The sequence below is a fragment of the Caretta caretta genome, chromosome 3 (assembly GCF_965140235.1).
Source record: "Caretta caretta isolate rCarCar2 chromosome 3, rCarCar1.hap1, whole genome shotgun sequence".
Lineage (NCBI taxonomy): Eukaryota > Metazoa > Chordata > Testudines > Cheloniidae > Caretta > Caretta caretta.
In genome coordinates, this window is record NC_134208.1 from 132,994,779 (window position 1) to 133,019,052 (window position 24,274).

The 24,274-nt window shown below is 41.6% G+C and overlaps 1 protein-coding gene across 3 annotated transcripts in view; it reads left to right on the top strand.

The window, feature by feature from the left end:
• Positions 1-15,286, top strand: part of DISC1 (DISC1 scaffold protein) — a 352,964-nt gene extending 337,678 nt beyond the window's left edge. For all 3 annotated transcript variants that reach the window (XM_075126899.1, XM_075126900.1, XM_075126901.1), the window contains one exon: positions 14,135-15,286. In XM_075126899.1, coding sequence (XP_074983000.1) covers positions 14,135-14,284 — 150 coding nt within the window. In that variant the 3' untranslated portion in view covers positions 14,285-15,286. The remainder of the gene's footprint in view (positions 1-14,134) is intronic.
• Positions 15,287-24,274: the final 8,988 nt, after the last annotated feature.

The following is a 24,274-nucleotide window of genomic DNA, read 5'->3' on the forward strand; positions in this document are numbered from 1 at the left end:
AGTACAGACTATTTTTTCACCTCTGTTGTCTAATCCTCTTATTGTGTTTATAGAAATAAATTACTTCCACCAAAGGCAATGATTCTACTGAGAATGGAAATTAGCCTTCAGAAAGTATAAATGTAAAAAGCATAAGAACAGATTGGTTGGACTGGGGTCTTGGGTTAGTATTTATTCTTTGTAAACTCTGAAGAGCTTACAGTCTAAGCTATACAAGCCAAAGACATGATGAGCCATGGAACTCTAGCTCAAGTAAGAGAAGATGGGAGGAGGATTTGGGTGGCGAAGAAGGTAGCAAACTTTCCTGGAGCAAGGAGCAGAAGGAGGGCTTGCTGGAGGTCAGGGAGTTTGCGATTGTTCTTCGCACAGGAGCAATGTGATAGAAATGAATAGCCATGAGTGCAAGAAGAACAATGAAGGGAGCAGTAAGGAAAGAGGTTCAGGAATAGCATACAAAATGAGATCCAATATACAGATGGGGCCAAGATTATGTAACGCTGTGAAGACTAGGACATGAAACTTGAATACAGATTGAATCCCTTTCATGGGCTTTCTCAGAGGGCAGCAATTTTGTTGGAGTGGCAGGAGAGAAGAATGATTTTAGAAGCACTAGATGGATTTGATTGGAGAGAAAAGATGGGAGAGGTGGGAAGGTCTAGAGAAGAAGTTTAAAACAGACAAGATAATGATGCACAAGAACTGGACAGGGTTTTCAGGGAATAGGGAAGAATGAAAAGAGGATGGCTATATTACAGAGAAAAAGGGGGCATGCTTAGTAGAGACAAGTATATGAGGAAAAGTGGAAAGATACCACTGTGATTGTAAATCTGGGAGACAAAGTGTCATGGTTACAGGAAGAACTGCACCTTGGACCTTTTTTAGTCCCTCCCTCTCAAGTGCACCTGTTAGGTAACAGGGCTGGCTTCCTGCACTTCACTCCAGGCAGAACCACGCAATCCAACCACTCTGGGACTGGGTCACTGGGTTGCAGCTTTCCTGGTTCCCAGCCAGGTTAATGACATAGGCTGAACTGCGTTTGGAACCTGTAAGCCCTTTCACTCTGGGAACCTGCGACCAGGGAGTTGATTAAAGCAACTCAAAACAGGGTCTTCAAAACAAAGTATTATTCATTTGTTTCCCCAGAGGTACAAAAGCACATAAAGCAAAAGGTAAAAACAATAAACAAGCTAGACACATTGCTCTGACCTACACCTTCATCGTTCCTCACCAGCTTTTGGAGGTTCCTGTCAGCCCAGCTAATTCCCCTCTCTGGCTGGGAAAAATAGATGGTCTCTGTGTACCCCTTAGCCTATCAGCTTTCATTGATTCTCCCTGGGCAGCCTCACCTCTCTCACCTAACCCTCCTCCCTTTTCTAGGCCTATGCTCCAGTAATGGCTTTGGGTTTCCCTTTGGTTTTTCTCTCATCAGCCTTGGCCAAACAGCAATGTCACTAGGGTTGGGACAGAGGCATCACCTCTTCATGGCTATAAGCCTGGCTACTGTGTTTTACTGTTGGGTGGGATGTTCCTTATCTAGCCTATTATTTTACTGTCCCTGCTTGGTTCTTTTAACAATGCCTTTTGATCTAACTCCAACTCCATCATAAATGAGAAGAGTCATGCACCATATTCATAAAAACTAATACAGGTTGTTTCTCAGTTTGTAGCACACAAATTCTTAATCGTGTTTTCAGTGCAGATAGAGAAGAGACAGAGTGGAGAAGTATTGAAAGGAAAGATGAAAAAGTTCCATTTTGGAGAGTTTGTAATGGTAGCTGGACACACAAGAGGAGGTGTTAGAAAGACATCTAGAGATGAGGAACTGAACAGAAGGCAGGCAGTTATAAGAAACAGAGATTTGAGAATCATCCTCATCAAGGCTGTAGTTGAAACCATAAGAGCAGACAAGATCATGAAGGAAAGACAGTGTAGAGGCTAAGGATAAAATCTTAAGGGACACTAACAGATGGAAGGAAAGAGGAAGATGATTCACTTTATTTGAGATACTGCATTGTTTTATAGACCTGGAGAGCCATTACCAACCTTGCCAAAGCTTAAAATTATAGAATAAGCCTGATATTCATTAAAAGTGCATAATATTTTTACTGTTTAAAATTCCTATGAGAAACAGAATGATTCAACCAATGTAATTAGCTATTTTGCAGTAATTTGTCATCACTTAGAATCCCTCACTGCTCTAAATGTTTGTCTTATTTTTACAGGATGATAATTAACTTGTGTTCAGCACAGACCAATTTATAATGTGTTTATGAGGCATTTGTATAGTATAATCGATCGACCTTAATCCTGTTTGAGATCTCTTTGCAATGCTATATACATACACCCATTTAACTCCCCTATAATAAGCGGCAGGAGGTTCTAACTTTACACCTTATAGCTCATTCTTAACTGAGCCCAGTGTGTTTAATAGGTAGAAGAGCACTGGGAGACAGGAGTCTTCTATTCCCAGCTCTGCCACAGACTTGCTATATTTTCTTTTGGAAGTCACTTTACATCTATATTTAAGTTAACCCAACTATGAAATGGGTCTGACAATAGTTACCTACCTTACAGGTTTGTTGTGAGGTTTCATACATTTTTGTTTGAAAAGAACTTTTTGATTTTTGAATGACAGACACTACAGAAGCACATAATATTAGTATTATTTTTAGAAAGGCAGTATATGCTTCTATTTAGTTTAAATTCCAAATGTAAAAGTGAATTAAAAATCATTTTGAACTTTGAACAGACTTGTGGGTCAGTCTCATTTAGAAACACAATTAAATTTTCTCCCTGATTAGCTTTCAGTGCCGCACATTTCCTTCCCCACCTTACCCATGTTTTAATAGACAATACCTTTAACCTAATACTTTCAGTTTTTTCAATAGCAATTTTCATTATTCATAAGATTGATCTTAACATGATCGTGCACCTTGCAGTTAGCAATAGGATACATACAAGGTTCATAGGTAGTGTAATAAGCAGTAGTGAAGAAAGACAATTTAATGGTGTTTGTTACATGCACTATATATGAGGTGAAAATTTGGTTTCTAAGTCCAGGTACTGAAGATCACAACATAAATCTGGAGATTTGGAAGTCATGGGTTTGCGTCAAGACTTGGCTCTTTGATATCAGTGATTACATAAGTGAAGTTAAATCCTGTAATAATGAATGGATAACATGTATATCATGTCCTGTGGGAAGGATGCTGTTATGGCTTCCAGGAGGTGGAATGAATCAGAAAACTTATTTAAAGTTTGTTGAATATCTCAAGTGATTGCTAGCAGCATAGAGAGAGTCTTTAAACTCTAGATTACGAACTAAAATCCACTAAAGGTCAATGTAACCAAAAGTTATCAAGTTGTCCCTTGTGGTCACTATGTTTTATTTAAAAGGGATGAAAAAAATCCAATCTTTAAACCATTATTCAGAGTCAATCTGTTGGCTGTTAAATGGCCTATGAAATAATCGTGGTCTCATTCCTGGTATTCCTGTGTTACAAAACTAAGCACCACAATTGGCACCAGTTACTATTGTCAACAGGGAGGTTAAGGATGGATCTGAGGATTAATTATGTGATATTTTCACAGCATTTTATTTATTTGGCTTCAGTGAAAACACTTATCTGAAATGGTAAGTGCTTATGTGTTCTTTATTGAAAATACTTTTTAAGATATAAAACTATGTAAGGGATTCTCAGGGTTCCCTCCCCACTCTGAACTCTAGGGTACCGACGTGGGGACCCGCATGAAAGACCCCCTAAGCTTATTTCTACCAGCTTAGGTTAAAAACTCCCCAAGGCACAAATTCTCCCTTGTACCTTGGATTAGGTAACGCTGCCACCATGAAGTGATTTAGACAAACTCAGGGAAAGGACCACTTGGAGTCCCTACTCCCTCCTAATATCCCCCCAAAACCCCGCACCCCCTTTCATGGAGAGGCTTGAGAATAAAGAAGATGAGCACAGACAAACCGTTTTTTAGTACACACCAAAAAAACCCCAATCAGATTCTAAAAGAAACAGAACTTTATTAGAAAGAAAAAAGGTAAAAGAAGCACCCCTGTAAAATTAGAATGGAAGATAATCTTACAGGGCAATCAGATTCAAAAACACAGAGGATTTTCCTCTGGGCAAAACTTTAAAGTTACAAAAAAGAAAACCAGCAATACACCTTCCTCTCAGCACAGAGAAAATCACAAGCCAAAAAATATAAATAAATAAACTAACCATTCCCTTGCTAGTACTTACTAATTCTAATGGAGTTGGATTGCTTGCTTCCTTGATCTGTGTCCGGCAAGCACACAGAACAGACAGACCAAAACCTTCCCCCCGCCCCCCAGATTTGAAAGTATCTTGTCCCCTTATTGGTCCTTTTGGTCAGGTGCCAGCCAGGTTAGCTGAGCTTCTTAACTCTTTACAGGTAAAAGGATTTTGTGCCTCTGGCCAGGAGGGATTTTATAGCACTGTATACAGGAAGGTGGTTACCCTTCCCTTTATATTTATGACAGGGATAGATGTAATTTATTTGTAAAACGTGATATAGAACTTAATGAGTACAGTAAAAACTTCCCAGCAAAACTCTTGATTGGTAAAAGAAAGGAAAGCCGTGAATATACTGAGAAGAAAAAAAGTATATATGGCTGAAATTTGCTGTGAAGGTGTATGGATGTAAATGAGGGCAGAATTGATCCCAGTATCTTTTTAATGAAAAGGACTATAAACGTCCTGCAGCTGTCAAGAAATTCTGCCAATATTTAGTATACATCATGGCTTTGATTAATAATTAAATCTGTATTAGAGGAAATAATTCCCAAGTGCCATTGTTTTTCATTATACATTTAGATGGCACATAACGCTCGAATCAGCCATGCTGTTACTAGTAATTGCAGGTGTGACATGAATAAAGGAGAAGGCGATATTTCTTGGTGTTGAATATTTACACAGAGCCTCTTGGGATTCTCATTTGATATTGAAGTTTCTCACTGCAAATATTAAACAGTACCTTTGAATAAAAAAGCATCAAACAAACAGAATAAAAAAATCTCATCTGTAGCACTCTGACTGTCTGACATGTTTGCTGAATTATATGTAGCATAACCAAATACAACCACAAAACAGTCAACTATAGTTAATCAGTGGCAAGTGTATGAAAACAGTCTGCATCATTAATTGGAAAAAACCAAAGAAGGAGAGGTGACTCATTGCTGGTGTCTGCAGGGCTGATGAGAGGTGTTACTTCACTGACAGTAAAGGCCTAGAATTTCCAGTAAAATTAAATGGCTCCTATATTGCAATTTCACAGTCATTTTTGTTCTTAATTAGCAGTTATGGTTTGATAGACAATTTGAGTGCATGTAATAGTTCCTTCTAGAGAAAATGCTTTTGTTGAGAGAAAACTGAGTTGGGCTATCTTATGTTAAATGCACAAAATCCCCTTCCCCTCCCTTTTAAAAACCCAAATATTAAGTAACGATTTTGAAGTTGTAATAGCATGTTTAAATGTTGATTAGAGACACATAGGTCCTAGCCTCTTTACTACACCATTTATTTGGTGCAGACATGGGGCTTGATTCTGGTCTCCTGTACATCAGTGTAAATTGGGGTAATTCTCCTTAGTGGATTTACACCAGTGTAAAAATGATGCCAGAGCAGAATCAAGCCCATGTCTGCACCAAATATGTGGTGAAGTAAATATTTAGTTTTTTACCATACCTTAGTCAGGAGTCACCATCTGGATGAACCTTTAAGAAATTAATGTAATGCATTACTGCAGGAAATCTCAAGGCAGTAGTGTGGTGTTTGACCCCCCTCGGCCATCCCCACAAACTCCAGCACCACCTTCATTTTTTATTACAGAATTGCAGGACCCACCATGACACTTGTCATGCACGTAACAGTGGGTTTTGCAGCATCTCCATTATGCCTTATAGTTCCATCTCCTTATACTTCCATGGATGGCTCTCTTCCACACTCTATGTTGGCAAATAAAGTAAGGGGAATCACAGATTAAATAAGGTCTAGTTTTCAGCTTGAATCCCTGACACTCAGGATGGCAGTGACCAGCCCTCATACATTTTTGGGAGGGGTGCAGAAGGGAACACCACTCTTAGGCTTTGGCCAATTCAAAACTTGATTTTGACAGACACCAAAGAAAGCATCTGCAGTGCTCCTTTCATCACAGGAAGGGTTGCTTTCATCCTACAAGGGAAAAGGAAGAAAAGGGTGATATAGAAAGGCTGGAGATGGGCTTGGAGAACTCCTTGCCTCACTCCAGCCCCAGGAGAACAGTGACACAAACAGAGAAATCAGGTAATTGGAAGCAAAGGCATCCCTAGCTCGCTGCTCCTTCAATAGGTAACTTGTTTGCGTGGTGGGAATCACAACACATACAGTATAACACACAACATTATGTACTAATCTCAGATCACTGCAGTACTTAGGGCCACTGTAAACAGGCAGAATGGTTTGCTAGGTAGAACAGGAAAAACCAACCAAACAACCCACAGACTTCTGTCTGGCCATTTGTGTTCCTCCTGTACCTGTTTCCCCCACGTGTTCAGAGTGCACTACTTACAGCAAAATAATATTACATTATGAGAGATCCAAACCAGGAAATCCCAGTCTAAGCCATCACCTCAGCCCGCAGCTCCAATGCCTTCTGTCACCCAGCAACCTACTCTTAAAGAGTTTCCAGTCCTCCTCCCTGGGTTCTCTGGATTGTAGCATCCAGCCCTTCGTCTTCTGCCCTTGAGCACTTTGTGCCAGGGGAGGAAGAAGCTTAATTGGGTTAATCCTGCTTTCTAGCAGCAAACTAGTAGTAGCCCTGCACCCTGTCAGAGACATGTATTGATCTTGACCCCCCATGCAGAACTCCATTTGTTACCAAAAGAGACTCTACATACTGCTTGAAAGTGATATATGGCCCTTTGCCTCAGTATTTCAGCCTTAACTTTACAGTTACTAGTGTGCTTTGGTTTGTCATATTGTGAATGTGGTGACCTTCCTGAGACTACTAGAATTTATTTCAAGCATAAACCAGTCATATCTCTTGCTCCTCCAGCAAACAGCTGCTTTTATTTATATTTTTTCTTTTCTTTCTGCCTCGTAGATATCATATTCAGTGGTAGTGAAGCATATAATTTTTTCTTCCATTCTTTTCTACCTAAAAACCTTTTGTAATCATTTAGCATATTCCAAACAACAGCATGTAGTTCCAGGCTGCATATCAAAGGTAATTAAATCTCAGGGGTTTCTTGGTGTTCATAAACTGCATGAGCTATGCTTTTACCAGTTCTGAGTTCAGCAGAACTTTATGATTAAATTGCATCTTGGTATTCAATCTGCAGGGCCGGCCTTGGATTCACCGGGGCCCAGGGCAGAAACTAAGGAGTGGGCCCCCACCCTGCCTCCCTTACCTGCTCACACATTAGATTTCTGCAACATTTCTGAAGCTGAAACACAACCCCTGCCATGCGGGGCCCCCTATAGTCCTGGGCAGTTAGCCTGCTTGCTACCCTCTAATGCTGGCCCTGTCAGTCTGAGACCACTTATTACACAATAACAATATTTCCCTGCCTCACAGAGGTGGCGTGAGGCTTAATTCACTAGTGCTTGTAAAATGCTTTGAGATCATTGGATGGGAAAAATATATAGAAATGCATATTATTGTTGTTATTTATATAAAGTCATAGATTGATTCTGTCTAGATTAATAAAGCTGCCCCAAAATTAAGGGAAATGTACCCTCTACCCAAAATCCCCCCCCCCATAGTAAAGTGTAAAGAGTGAAACATCATAGTAAATTAATGTAAATTACATAAAAGATGAAGTTTTGAGGAAGCTATAATAGAATCAAAAGCTGCCAAAAGGCTTTTCAAACTGGTGTTCATGCCTGCCACAGGAGTGATTTGCATAACTTTCCCATGATTCTCCATAGTCACATTTTTCAAAAGAGAGAGAGCTTGCTTTTTACAGTCGCATAACCTAAGGGTGCCTTTTTGTTTTGACATTGCATTGGCATTGTAGTTGGGTAAAACAACATTTCATAATGGATGAACTCTAAGAAGGCCAAAAGCAGTATAGCATTTCCTTTCTGTGTATTAAGTTTTGAAAAAAGTACGGTTTTTGTTCCAGCTCCAGTTTTTTTCCCGTTTACACTGAACTAGAACTCAGGGTCTCACGAATACCCTGTGATGCTTTACTGTTGTAAACTAAGATTTACTCTTCTCTATTATCAGTTGAATCTGTGTTAGCATTTTTGGGCCCCGATACTGCAACCTGACCTGTGCAGGAAGATCACGGAGTACATTAAGAAGGGGGGAAAGAAGTCAAGAAATTGTCCAAGAAAATTAGACAATTGGCTTGTTCTTCTTCCTGGGATAGCAGTTCCTCTAACTCATCACCAGAAGGCTCCAGAGCTAAAAGCTCTGGTTTCGAGGTTTTCAGACATAGAAAGAATAAGCATAATAAAAGATGAGATTCCAGCGTAATGTGTCCGGGTAGGCCTCTATGGCTAAACGCTTCACATGCAATCAGAGGAACAGAGACATTGGCAGAAAAGGGGGCTCAAAACTCCCTGGACTAACCAGACACTGCTTATGCTGTGATCAACCATGCTACAACTTCCAAACCAACCAAACCCTGCTCATAGGGCAGGTCGGTCATGCCACATCTGCTAGACTAACGCAACTCTGCTCACTATGGGTCGACCATGCCTCATACAGCCGACTGTAGAGGACTGAGAGGGAGAGCAGCGCACACATGGAGGAACAAGCAGGCAGTAAGGGGCCTCTTGGCTCACCACTTATATCTGACTGACTAACTCTGCCTGCTCTAACAAGGGGGTGGTAACCCTTCTGGAAGCCTGTCTTGTTCACCCTAGGATTCAGTGAGGCTACACGGCTGTGCTCTTCTGTAGTACCGTCTGGCTTATTAAGAGATGCAGTCAGACAAAGACCGGCACTAAGCAGCTGTTAGGTAGCTATGCCTGGCTCACTAAGAGTATGTCTACACTGGGGGGGGAAAACACAACAAACCACGCCATGGCAGAGAGTCTTAAAGCCTGGGTCAACTGACTTGGGCCCACACGACAGGGCTAAGAATAGCAGTGTAGACGTTCCCACTTAAACTGAAGCCCGGGCTCTGAAACCTGGTGAGGGGGGAGGGTCTCAAAGCCCTGACAGCAGCCTGAGTGGGAACATCAGCACTGCTGTTTTTAGCCCCGTGAACCTGAGTCAGTTGACCCATACTCTGAAACTCTCTGCCATAGGGTTTGTTTTGTTTGTTTGGTATTTTCTGCAGTGTGCATGTACCACAAGGGATCCATTGAGACAAAGGGCTGCACCATGCAGCTGTTATGTAGCTCTTCTTGGCTTACTAGGGAGTCCAGTGATAGGCCAAAACCATATTAGCAGCTTTGAAACTTTCAGGAGGTTAGCAATTCGGGGAGCCATTAGACAAAGCCATGACAGAGTCCTCAGATAAATCAAAAAGACCTTACAGGACTTCCTGATTCCAAACGAAGGAAAAGGAATAGCCAGCTCTGTTACACGCTTAAGAACCTTTTCATGGCTAATCCCCTAAAGACAGAAGGTGAGGCGACAAAAAGTCAGATGGAACAAGTTTAAGCTCGGGAAGGGGAGAGAGCACTCTTCCCATAGTGCAAATTCTAACACTAGAACAACTCCTGACTGTGGTCAGGTGGGTCGAGCAAGCAAGAACTGGGGGTGGGGAGCTATTAAAATTCAAGGACCAATGGCCTCTCAACATCAGACAGATGGGCCCTGGATGTTGTTCGAGAAAAGTGTCAGAAGATTCCAAATCATGGTTTTCTCCCTTCTCAACTACTCTCAAATCCTCAAAAGTGGCGGAATATACCAAAGGCCACAGATCATCTTTTGCAAATCAGTGTGATAGAGAGAGCCACCAAGGCAGTGATGTTCTCCTGCCAATATTCGTTCTTATTTCTGGTACCCAAGAGATCTGGGGAGTACAGAGCTGTGTTGGATTAAAAGCACCTGAACAAGTTAATAAGGAGGCCCAGGTTCAAGATGGACACTTTGAAGTCAATAGTGGGAGTGATCTGCCAGGATGATTACCTTACATCAGTCGACTTGAGGGAGGCCTACCTTCATGTGCCAGTTCACAAGGGGCACAGGGGAGTTTTGCAACTTACTCATGGGACCAATCATTTTCAATACAAAGTGCTGCTTTTCAGACTGTCATTTTTGCCTTGGGTGCTCACAAAATTCCTCATTTTGGTGGCTGTTCACAGACAGTAGGAGACACAGATGTACCCTTCCCTGGCTGACATTTAAGTAAGAGCCCCATCCAAGAAGGAGTCCACTTGAGTAACCTGAACCACAATTCAGATGTTACAACAGCATGGATTTATAGTACATTCCGAAAAGGGTCTTCAGCCATATCAGTGCCTAGTTCATCTAGATGCAGAGGCTCACAAAATGTTTCTGCCAAGAGATAGGACAAGATTAGATCAGCAATTACCCTCCTGAGGAGATGCCCAAGGGCATTAGTCAGCACTCTAATGAGTGTTCTAGGGGTGATTGTGTCCTGCACAGGGATAGTGTTCTGATCAAGTATGCATATGAGGACTCTCCCGGGCTTCCTGATGTCGATTCCCTGTTCTCTGATATTTCCATCACAGAAAGTGACCATTTTGTCGCTTGTTCTGAATTCCCTGGATTTGTGGATGAGTCTGGAGAGGTTCCAGGGGGAGATGAACATGCAGAACCAGACAGGTCTGTCATAACAGCAGATGCAAGTCTGGAAGGATGGGGAGTGTTCTCCTAGAAGCATGTAACTTAAGGAACATAGTCCTTTTTCAAACAAAAGAAAAGCATACATTTTCTAGCACTGGGGGCAATAAAGTACGCTCTTCAACAACTGGCCTCAGCATTGCTGAACAGTCATATCCTTATAACAATGGACAGTCTATCAGTAATGGCATACGTAAGCCTTTGGGCATTATGAGGTTAAGGGATCTAACAGAAAGAAGCAACATCATTGATGCAGTGAGTAAAAGCCCATCTGCTGTCTATCAATGCCTTGCACATCAAGGGCACCAGCAATAAAAATGTTGACTGTCTGAGCAGAAGGAAAATCAGTTAGGCATAATGGAGTCTTCACAACAAATCCTTCCAGTTGAATACCAACATTTTCAAAATTCCAATTCTGGAAGGCTTGCCAATACTTTGCCAGGAGGAGAGAGCCAGAAGCCCTGGGCATACATGCCTGTCACTCTAGTGGCCAAAGAGGTTATTACCTTTTGCCTTTCCCTAGTGCCCATCACCACCAGGTTAATACAGAAAATTAGAAAGGAGGAAATGGGAGTGATCTTAGTGGCTCCGCATTGGCCCAGGACGCTTTGGCTTCCTGCCCTGGTGGACATGTCAGTGAGAGTTACCATTTTTCCTGAATCCGAGGCCAGATTTGTTATCTCGGGAACCAGTTCTTCACCAAGATCCAAGCAAGTCAAATCTAGCAGCTTGGCATTTGAAAGGAAGTTTCTAAAATGAAAGGGTACTCTGCTGGTCTTGTCAAAACTCTGTTGGCATCTAGGAGAAAGTAAAGAAACAGGTCTTATTCAAGGATTTGGCTAAATTCACACAGAAAGAGACATATTCAGCAGCATGTAACCAAAGTGTCTTATGTTCTGGAATTTTTACAGGGCAGTTTTTATGTCAGGTTGGAGGCTAATACCTTAAAAGTACAGATTTCTGCACTGTCGACAATTTTGAGTGTATCCAGAAAGTCTTATGTTTCCCACCATAAGAATGTGTGTCGCTTCATTAGAACAGTTCAGCTATTGGGTCCTCCTAAGGTGCAGAGAGCGCTGCCTTGGGATGTGAACATTGTGCTCAATGCCTTAATGTAGGTGCACTTTGAACTTATTAAATCAGTTTCATTGCACTACCTATCAAAATAACCTTTTTCATCCCCATCAGCTTGCCCAGAAGGGTGTCCGAGTTGGGAGCTCTAGCAACTGATCCATCCTTTGGCATCTTCCACAAAGATAAGGTGGTTTTGTGAATGGCTCCCACCTTTATTCCAAAAGTAAATTTTATTTTTCATTGAGCACAATTAAGCATTTTTCATTGCTTTCCTTTTGTCCACATCCTTCTCACCCAAAGGAGAAACTGTGGTATTTGTTGGATGCAAGCAAGCCTTAAAGGCTTACCTGAAAAGAACTGAGAGCTTAAGAAGAACAGCCTTCCTGGTCTTATTTCATCCAAGGAAAAGAGGTGCTAAAGCATATAGATTATCAGTCTCACAGTGTATATGCCAGTGTGTATGGAGCAAAAGATCTCAATCCTCCAGTGAAAAGAAGAGCTCACTCAGCACGAGTGGAGGTGGCATCATGGATTGAGAAAGCGCAGGCCCCTTATGAGGCAATCTGTAAAACTGCAGAACTGGTCATTCCTGCATACATTTACCAAGTTTTACAACACAGATACTCAGCCTTCAGCTGATGCAACCTTTAGGCAGGTAGGGCCTGCATGGTGTGGCAATTCCTTAGAGTAAGAGAATCCTTTCTCTGAGTGACATTTTGTTCCCTCCCAAGGAATTTTGTCACTGCTCAGAAAATCCTGTATTGAGGATCTGTGGACCTTGCCTGGAGAGAGAATGGGAGAATTTGTGGTTGCTTACCTGAAAATGTTCCCTTCTTGAAAGGGATAGGTCCACAGACAGAGCCCTCCCTTGGAAATCCATTAAGATAAATCTGTCAAACTTGTGGTTAAAGTTCTCTGCAGAAGTTAAAATCTTTCTTGTTGTTCATGTTTCTTGTCAAGTATTTTTTTTGCAAGGTGCTGATGCAGGATGAGAAACTCCTTTTTTGTTTCACAGTCCAGAGGGCTTAGCTTTGGAAGCATCTTGTAACTAAGGGAGTCTTTGGAAGGTGGGGCTAGTTCTGCCCCCTGTGGTTACAAACTAGCGATGACTAAGGCTACATTTATGTCACGGAGGTCATGGAAGTCCCATAATCTGAGACTTCCAGAGACCTCCATGACATGCTCCGCTTCAGTGCATGGGCTGCGGGACTCTGGAGCTGGCAGCCAGCGCGGCCCTGGCAAGGTGACAGACTCCTGAGGGGGCCCTCCTCAGGGTTCCAGCAGTGGGCGACAGCCTCACGGGGGGTTGGAGGGAACACACCTCAGGCGAGTGGCTGGGGGTGTCCCATTTTCTCTTTGGGAAATATGGTCACCCTGCAGCTCCCAGCTGCCGGGGGTGGAGGGGGGCCCCTCTGCAGCTTCCGCAGGCAGAGGGGGAACCTCACAGCTCCCAGCCACAACAGTGGCGGGGGAAAACCATGGAGCTGCAGCAGCAAAAGGCACAGACAGGTCATGGCTTTCATGAATTTTTGTTTATTGCCTGTGACCTGTCCATGACATTCACTAAAAATAACCATGACAAAATCCTAGCCTTAGTGATGACCCATACTGAGAATCTGTGGACTTATCCCGTCAAAGAAGGGATAATTTTCAGGTAATTCTCCCATTTCCTATGTATAAAGTGCTGGGGAGGACACGGTGAAAGTTGGTAACTAGTCCAAATTCTACCCTCGTGCAAATGTGTGACTCCCACTGAGTTCAGGCAGCACAATGCGTGTGAATCCAAGGATAGTACTTGGTCTTGTATTAGTGAGGATTACTGTTCAGGAGCTGAGGGGTTGCCGCATTAATCGCAGGAGCTCTTTTGATATTCATTAATAACTGTGTTGGGATTTCAGGTTATTCCAATGGGAGACTGACTGCAAGAGTGCCTGTGGGCATCAGAATAGACAACCTCTGTATTGATCTATACCTCCCTCCTCCCCCCCCCCCCCAAAAAAAAACCCCTCCAACCCACTGAGTTCTTTTCTAACCCTTATAAGACAAGCGCTAAGTAATGCCACTTGAGGACTTCAAAGTTACTGGAAATCCAAAATAAATAAATAAAAAGCAACTGTGAAATATGTATGAATATTTCATCCAAACAATTTGGAAGAGCTTGAAGCCACAATTAGATAGCAATGCCCATCTGTTGTGAACAGCAGAACAACAATTTATTTCATAACTTGGAGAGAGAAAAGGGGCTGCTAATCACCTTTAGGTTTATTCCTTAATAAAGCATGTACAGTCTCTACAGAGGGAGATCCAGATGGTGAAGGAAACTCTGCAGGCCATGCTGATGCAGCTCCAGCCGGATAAGGAGGCAAGAGAAGATGAGGCTGGAGACTTCCTCTGTGACAGCTGGTGTCCAGGAAAACAAGACTTAAAGAAATAATGGGGGGTGGGGGGGTTCTGGTGTTTTAATGTTAATTCACAAAGGGTTGCTTTTAGTAACTGAATACGGTCTTACGAAGCCTTGAGGATCTCTTCTCTCCCTGCATAACTAATAACTAAATCAATTATGGAGAAATGGAGCCTGGAGGTTTATCAACAGAAGTGTTCTACACAGCTTCACATGTTCTGGCACAGACTGGAAAACAGCTTTCAGAGCAGAGCATCTCCTGTAATTGTGTAGATTACAAATTGATCTATTTCAAGTGATTCAGCAAAGTCTCCTTTAATGTCAGAGTGAGATTTTTCTAACAATGTTATAAACAACTTCCTTACTTGTGCATTCTTCAGTCTTTTTCTCCTTCAACATGTAATGTTAAAGGCAGTATTCTTCAGTATTGCTGAGAGAATAAGTAATTTTTTGCCTTTGTAACATCTTTCTTACACCCAAGTTATTTTCAGATTCCTACGAAATATAAAACCACTAGGATAGAATTCAAAATAACCAAATTCTTCTAACTTATATTAGGACTGCACTTACCCACTGGCATTCAACATAGCAGAGATAATTAACATAAGACTAGAGAATAATAGCTTTTCAACCATTTTCATTTACATTTTATAGCAAATGCGTATTAATACCAAAACCTCAGAACATTTAAAGTGATAACCTGCTGATTTGTGGTTTTTATATTTGAATACTGTACGAACATTAAGTAATTTTTCTTAATATTATGCTTACTTCTTTGACCTGCCCTATATTGTCATAAAAAAGAAAGGTTTTTGGGTGTGTATATACATATGTATGTTTGATAAAGTTATATTATCTGTTTAATCTCTTTGTTTGCTACAGAAAAAAAGAAAAGGAATGGAACTAAACCCAGCTAAATATTGGTGATTTACAATGGTGCAGTGTTCAGACAATTTGTAAATTGTGTACTCATAAATCAAAACATTCTCGCTTGGATGCTAAAATAAACTGAGGTTATCACATTTTCATTTGGAATCCTATTTCTGCTATTTGCTGCAGAGACTATGAGGAGGGAAATTAAAAATAAATAAATAAATAAAACAGCTCCTTAAAAACTCAATTCAATTTAATTCAATTTTTAAATCACTAGCTCAAGCAAATTTTTTACAACGGTATATTGTATCCCATTTTTAAAACAACCATTTTTGTTTGAAAAATGGACTTTTAAAAAAATAATAATTCACGTTTGGGCCATTAGAGTTGCTGGGTTTACAAACAAAGCATGATGGTTTCTCGGACATTAATCCCTGGGCTACTAGCCAGATAGACCTACAAAACTGTGTCCATTCTTTGTAAAAAGAAAAGGAGTACTTGTGGCACCTTAGAGACTAACCAATTTATTTGAGCATGAGCTTTCATGAGCTACAGCTCACTTCATCGGATGCATACCGTGGAAACTGCAGAAGACTTTATATACACACAGAGAACATGAAACAATACCTCCTCCCACCCCACTGTCCTGCTGGTAATAGCTTCTCTAAAGTGATCATCAAGTTGGGCCATTTCCAGCACAAATCCAGGTTTTCTCACCCTCCGCCCCACCCACACACAAACTCACTCTCCTGCTGGTAATAGCCCATCCAAAGTGACCACTCTCTTCACAATGTGTATGATAATCAAGGTGGGCCATTTCCTGCACAAATCCAGGTAAGAGTGAGAAAACCTGGATTTGTGCAGGAAATGGCCCACCTTGATTATCATACACATTGTGAAGAGAGTGGTCACTTTGGATGGGCTATTACCAGCAGGAGAGTGAGTTTGTGTGTGGGTGGGGCGGAGGGTGAGAAAACCTGGATTTGTGCTGGAAATGGCTCAACTTGATGATCACTTTAGATAAGCTATTACCAGCAGGACAGTGGGGTGGGAGGAGGTATTGTTTCATGGTCTCTGTGTGTATATAATGTCTTCTGCAGTTTCCACGGTATGCATCCGATGAAGTGAGCTGTAGCTCATGAAAGCTCATGCTCAAATAAATTGGTTAGTCTCTAAGGTGCCACAAGTCCTCCTTTTCTTTTTGCGAATACAGACTAACACGGCTGTTACTCTGAATCCATTCTTTGTGTACTTCAAGACTAGAGTTAAAATTTTCTACCTCAAAATGTTAAATATATATATATATACACACACACAAAGCACCAGGCAGCTGTGATTTACAGCAGGGTTATAATTTCATCCAGGGAGGTAAAACTGACAAACCATGAGAGTCAAGTTCCAGTGGTTTGTGAAGTCATCAGATCTTCAGGATGGATTACAGCCCTGTAATTCAAAACAAGGTTGGCTTTTATCTTTAGATCAGAATCCAGGTTGTGACTAAGAGTCCTGGGTCAGTGCCTTGCCTGGGCTTCAATTCTCCTTTCTCCATTGCAGCCTTTCCCTTACTCATCCACAGCCTCCCATGGAAGGCTCCTGCTGCTGCCTCTTCTTTTTCTCTTCCGTCAACCTCCCCGCTCACCTACTCCAAGCTATCCTTGGAGAGTTTCTGCACATTGCCTCTCTACTGCACTTTCTGCAAACACCCGTAGAAGTGGATGAACAAAGCATTAGTTACTAGCCATAGGCAGACCAAGTGCAGACTGTATGCTGCTGCTCTTTTGCTCACAGGGTGAAATTCACCCTTATGCATAGGGCTGGCCCAAGGCCTATGTGCCACTTAAATCCCTCTTAATCGGGGGAGGGCTGCGGAGAGGAGAACTTACTCTGTACAGTGATGAAATTCAGCCTACCCTCCTTAAAGTTAGTGACAATTCTGGGTAAAAACTGATGGTAGAATATGGCCATAAAACTGGCATGATGACCCAGTTATAATGCTGTTGGGCCTAAATGTGGGCTAACATCTAACAGAGCCAAGGCTCACCCACTGCCAGAAATTACAGTTCACTGTGTTACTAACCCAAGATGAGTTCACCCTGCATATATAACAACACACACAGGACCAGAGTGTGAACATCATGCTCACTTTGGTGAGCAGTTACTCACATGCGCACCACCCCTGGGAGAATGCAGAGCTTCTTCATTGTTGACTGTGCAGCACGTGTGAGCCAAACACAGCCCACGCTGGCTATTTATAAATCACAAAGCACAGCAAGAACCAAATGGAGCTGCTTTGCAGCAGTTCAAGTCACAGCACTTTTCTCACAATGACTCTCAGCCTTCAAGAAGGGACAGTTAATCCTCAGATTCTGTTCTTTTGTCAAGCTGTGGGAGTTTCTGAAGAAATTCCATTTTGATTTAAAACATGGTGGCTTTCATGTTTCACCTTTTCAAAGCATTGTTAGTTTTTAATTTAAAAAGTATACAACCACTATAATAAAAACACTGAACTCTTAAACTATCAGTCATTACTTGATTTGTATGTAATTTTATATTTTGATGTATTAACATTTTATTTTTTTACATCTCTCTCTCTCTCTCTGTGGCTTATATTTTTAATGTATCATTCCATTATCTTTACTATTTCTTGTGGGAAGTTAACAGCCAATCCAATAATTGTTCTAAGTCAGTTTGAATAAAAAGTATAATAAAGTAAATCGTTTACTGCACCTCAGTCACCTTTCTTTTACTGTGGATAGGAAATATATTCTTCTGCAAATAAAGAGAACAATGTCGTAAGGTTTACGTGCATTTATTGTTCATTTAGTTTACCAATGCTTTTAGCTTTAAGTGGGAAAATTCAGTGTCTGGCAACTTGCAGAGAAGGGAGGAAGTGTCTATTAGAGAAGTTCTGGGAACATCCCATCTTCTAGAAACGTTTCTGAAAATCCATTCCACTAGGTGCAATTTAGTGCAACAGCAAACAATATTGATTTTCAGAAGTCTCTTTGTATGAATAGGGTAGTCAGTAGCTAGGGCATGTACTGGGACTTGAGACCTCAGTTCAATTCCCAGTTCAGCCAGAGACTTTGTGTGTGATCTAGTCACTTAGTTTCCTCAATTCTCCACCTGTAAAATACTTCCCTGCTTCGCAGAGATATTGTGGGAATAAAGTCCATTAATGATTGTGAGGTGCTCAGATACCACAGCAATGAAGGGCCAGTTAAGTACCTAGATTGAATTTTTTTTTTTTTTAACCTCTAAACCTTAGTACAAGATCTCTGCAGCAGCCAAGTCCCAATTAAGGCCTATTTGAGAATGTAAGTGTGAGTTTAGTGGTACACAGGCCTTATCCTGTGCCTCTGAACAGGGGTGAATTTCATTCTGTATTAACCAGGGATGCAAGTCATCTCTTGCAGGGCCGGTTTAGCAGGTACCCAGAGGGAGGCAAGAATCCCACCATGGATAAATCCCTCCCTCCCCGTACCTCCCACATATTCCCTCATTTAACACACACCCCATGCTCCCGCCATTAATTCATACAGTGCTAAAGTGAGATACAGTGTCATGAGAGGGGACTATAAATTCCCCACCAATTTGGTCTTTGAACATGCACACACCAAAGAGAAAAGAAAATGGGAAACCAAATGCACACACTGAGCCGACTATAAACACTGAAATAGCTGTTGCTCTCTGTATTTAAAATTTACTTTGGGAAATAAGGGTGGTGGGGTGGGGGGGAGAAGCAGCCTGAGGATGGCTCTGATCTATCCAAATATTTTTGTTCTCAATCAAATATTTTTGTTCTCAATTTTTGTTCTCAATCTCAATCTAATCCCATTTTTTCTACGGCTTGACATTTCAGTCTTTTACTTTCCTATCATTACTTATTAAATCAAGATAAGCACCTCTTTTCTAGAGAGGCTGGAGAAGGCAGTTATAGAATGGCTCCCAGATATGCAGCAGTGCTTCAGGGTGGAATTAGAATAATCTTTATGTATCCTCTTAGTTTGCTATCCTATTAAAAGTGAGACTGGGACCAAGAGATTTTTAGTTTCAGAGATTTAGCATATGCAACAAAGAAGCTCTAAAAAAAGTATACACATACAGATTTTGTCTGCACTGTCGAGGATAATAAAAACTTCTGGGGATAAAAACTGAAGGACGCAGAATATTTCTTCTGCATCTGAAAACTAGCCCAACCAAAAGCCATGATAAAGTGTCTCACTTTTAAATCTCTAAAGGAGGCCTAAATGTGAATCCTGCTTAAAAAGCAGCTGAGGTTTGTCTGAGCAAGGGGGAGTCTATGAGTACATCTACACTGCACACTAAGCCCAGGCTCTGACTCCCATTTGAGCCCAAGCCCCACTTCCAGTCAGACTCGGATCAGCAAGCGCTCAGGTCCCAGGTCCTATGACCTACTAGGGGCAGTCGGAGCCAGAGTCCTGTTGTAATTCAAGTCCAAACCCTGTTGTTTTGCAGTGTGGATGCAGCTCAAGTCACAGACCCAAGTCATGAGGTCTGCGTAGTGTAATATGGATGCTTTAGCACAGCTGAGACCCAGAACAAGCAGTTGTAAACTAGGTTTACAATGCAGCGCGTTTGGGCTTGCAAACACCGAGTTCACATGCCTGGACAGACCTGGGTTTACAATGTAGTGTAGATATACCCTATGTTCTCCGAATGCACTGTATTCAGTCACGTTCCTGTGGGGAGAGCAATACAGGAGACAACAGGGTCAGGGTCTTCAGAAGAGACACAGGTAAAACCACTAAAAAAGCCTATGCACCATTAGGACAGTTGCTGTTGCCAGTGTAGATGAACACACAACTTGTAATAATAATAATAATAAAAAAAAGCAAAAGTGTAAAGGGCAGAAAAAGATAATAAGAAAATAATCACAGCACGGCTCAGAGACACATGATAGATCTTGCTGGAGAAATGGAAAATTAAAAAGACCTTTGCACAATGGCAAACCAATATACAATGCAAAGAAAACAATCTCTGATTTATCGCTATTCAGACAATGAGAAAGTGAAATGCCGAAGGGGAATCCCTTGTGATTGTCTTGGCAAATGGGCAGTTTAACTTTTTGAGGGCGAGCTGATCAGCTCACAATTACATTAGAGTCTGATGCTAATTTCCAGTAGCTTTAAAAACACACACACACCCCCCCACCCACCCACCCACCTACCTTCAGCACTGAGAGAAGCAGTGCACCTCATGTGCATTACTCCTATTTCCCTCCACTGTGTTCTACGAATTCTATGTCTCCAGGGCATCTCTGCCCAGCACCACCCACTCAGAACAAGTGCCTTGGTGAAGATTTTCAGATGGTTATGGAGAGAGTGAGTATCTCAGCGTGCCTCTTCTCACGAAGATGCCCTTTCTAGTCCCTGGTGTATGCAAGTCTGAGAATTCTAAAAGATCAGGGCCGGCCTCAACAAGTGTGCAAGCAACTCTTTCGGCCCAAGTGCAGATCTGACAACTCAGGTGTACATACCAGCCTTTCCATGTTTTTGCTTGGGCTCACTGTCAGACTACGCAGCCTATAGTTACCCAGGTCATCCCATTTACCCTTCTAAAATATTTTCACATTAGATTTTTTCAGTTCTCTGGAACTTCCCCAGCATTCAAAGAGTTGTTACAAATCAACACTATCTTTTCCCAAGGTTTTGCTTTAATTGGTATTTCCTATGGGTTGATTAAGCAGCTCTTTCAGGCCCAGTCTCATAGTTTACATGACACTAACCAAGATCGGGGCACAAACTGCAGCAGGGGGAAGAAGATCAGTAGAGGGGAAGGGCCTGAATTTAGATTCTGTCCTGCTGCCAGATGGGGAGTTTGGCCCATGATTTGCTTCTTTGCTCTCCTGCTGCTCAGGGGTTATGGTAGATTGCCGCTTTAACATGAGCTCCCCGTGCTGTGTTATAGCGAAGAGGGTGAACAAGATCTTCAGCTGTACAGGCAAGGGAATATCAAGTAGGAGCAGGGAGGTGGTGTTACCACTATTGCTCTGTATACAGCAATAGTGAGACCATTGCCAACTGCTGTAACCAGTTCAGGTTCCCATACTCCAAAAAAAGATGTTGAAAAATTAGAAAGGGTTCAGAAAAGAACTACAAGAATGATTCCAGGCCTGGAAAACATACCTTATACTGAGAGACCTAACGAGCTCAATGTAGTTAGTTTATCCAAGAGACAATTAAGGGGTGACTTGATGAAGGTCTACAGGTACCTGCATGGAAAAGAGATTTCTGAAAGTAGATGGCTCTTTAATCCAGCAAGATCCAAAGGTTGGAAGCTGAAACTTGACCAATTCAAATTGGAAATAATGCGCACAATTTTAACAGTGAGGGTGTTTAACCATTGTAACAGCTTACATGGGGATATAGTGGTTTCTTCATTGCTTGCAGTCTTTAAATCAAGAATGGACACCTTTCCAAATGACATGCTTTCCAGAGGAGAGCAACAAAAATGATGAGAGATTTAGAAAACCTACCTATGAGAAAAGCTTAAAAACTGGGCATGTTTAGTCTTTATAACTGTCTTCAAATGTGTTAGAAAAAGGACCAGTTGTCCTCCTTATGCACTGAAGTAGGACAAGTAGTAATTGGCTTAATATGCAACAAACGAGATTAAAGTTAGATATTAGGAAAAACTAATTTACTATATGGTTAAATGCTGGAACAGATTACCTCAGGAGGTGGAATTCCAGTCATTGGAGGTTTTAAGAACAGGTTAGACGAACACCTGTTAGGCATGGTCTAGGTTTACTTGGTCCTGCCTCGTCCCCATGGTCTGGACTAAAGGGTCCCTTCCAGCTCTACACTTCTATGATTTCTATGCTGTAGTTCAATAAGAAATAATGGCTTTAATGTAGAAATTATTGATAAGGTTCTATGGACTGTGTTATACATGAGGGCAGATTAGATTATCATAATGGTCCATTCTAGCTTTAAAATCTATGAATTATGATTAACAAAGTAATCAACAATCACAAGGACAAGAAACACTTGACAACTGCTCTAAACGCTCTCAGCTGTATGTACGACAGCTAGAATTTAGCTGTAAAGGGCAGGTGAAACTGAGCAGTAAGAAGGGGTTTACTGCGAAGTTTCCTGAAATGCAGAGATTGAAGCAATCATAGAATATAGCTCTGTTCAGAAGCCTGACTAGCCAGGCAAGAAACACTAACTAATGCATGCATTCCATAGACAGCAGGCAGGGCAGACTTCAGGGATCTTTGATCTGCGTTACCACAGTGGGCTGTCTGGGAATATTCATGGCCTTCAGGGAGTGACATGCAGCTGTGACAGCCATACAAAGGACTGAGAGATTGAAAAGACAGTCTCCTATTTGTAGCTCACTACAGGCTTCTTAACATCAATCTCTTCCATCTCTGCCTAAACCACCTGTGTCATCTGCCACCAATGGTTTGGACCATTGTAGTCCCAGCTGGGAAAGCCCCAGCCTTAGAGGCATTAGCAGGGAATTGAATTGGAGTGGAAATCTCTCTCTCTGTGGAGCATTATGCCTTCTGCTGGCTTGTCTCCTGAGAGTGTGACTGAATAGGGCAATGCAAACGGAGAGAAGTGGTTAGACGAATAAATGAGTTTATCATGAGTAACAGATTAATTCGACAGAGCTTTATGAAAACTGCACTAATCGACTAACAGAGGGAGAATTCCACAACTGCTTAGGTCCACAGAAACAGAAGTAAGGTATCAAGTTACAGGCATGACACCATCAGAACTAAATGCTCATTGGCTAATTTATCCTGTGGGCAGGACTCTAGCCCCTATTCTGCGTTGTTCAGTCCAGCAATGGGAGGACAGGGTTGGCTGCACACAGCCTTTGTTGCTGTGGGATTCCCCCAAAATGGGTTGATTCAGACCCCAGCATAAACTAGAACAACCCCAGGGGGTGCACCAACTTGCACCTCATCTACAACAGTCTCCAAAGGCTAACTTGGCAGCGCAGAATAGTCAAAACATTGTGCACTCGGGCCATAGGCCACCCTCCCCCAACATGTCCCCGCCAACTACCAGCAAGTCCCTATGCTGCTAGGGGATTCAGCACAGGGCCATTCCAGCAGCCATATACTACATGGGAACTATGCTGGGATAATTCACCAGTGAGGTGGTTCAACTGCTCTCCACCACTGGCACCGTATAAAGGGGCCTGAACACAGTCCACTACTGGAGCTTTTGCCTCTAGCTGGTTGTAGAAGCTGCTGGCTTTTCAAAATTGACTCTCTGGATGACAAAGAGAAGACATGGCAAATGAAACTAAATAAGAGAGAAAGAAAGAAACTCAATAGCCAATATATATTATATAGTGTAGCCTATAGAGATGACTCTTGCTTATGATATAGGGAAATGTGTGGAAATATAAATAGGCTCAAAAATCCATTGCCTAAAAATAGACTTGACAATAGCTAAGCCAGGCCTGGTAAAATGTGAGTGAAGTAAAGTGAGACAGCCCAGAAGCAAGTGAGAGACAAATTAGGGCATAATCCCAGGTCATGTTGCAGTATGGTTTGTGCCTAACTGGTTTTTACAAGTGTTTTAGATAAAATGTTAATGTTTTAGAAAATGCTTTCTATATTGATACTTATTGGTCTGGCATTTATGCAGATGTTTAATTAAAGATAAGTTTTGTATTAAATAACCAGTGAGGGAGTAGAAGGTATTTTAATTATGGTAGCAGAAATGTAGATAGGTAAAAAGAAGATTTAATACTAATTAATTATAGGGTGTTATTGTAATTGATTATAAAAGGAGTAGCACGCTAATTTTAGATTAGGCCCACCCATCCACCATTAAGGTATCATTAGAGAAAGGATTATACCTATTCTTGCTATACGGGGATTGATCACCCCATAATACATCATTTTATCTTAGAACGTAAGTAGCAATGCAGTGTATGGCTATATTGTAATGCCAGTTGGTTTAACAATATTATTTTATATAAAATCTTTAATTTTCTACTCATTCACTGTCCTCCCATTAAATTAAATCACTGTAACCATGCTGGAGGCTCAAACCTTAAAGAATTCAGTTGGATTCTATTCTTTACCTTTAAACTGCTAATTGGGAATACATAAATCAAAGGTTACACACTACTACAGCACATTGAAAAGTCCTACAG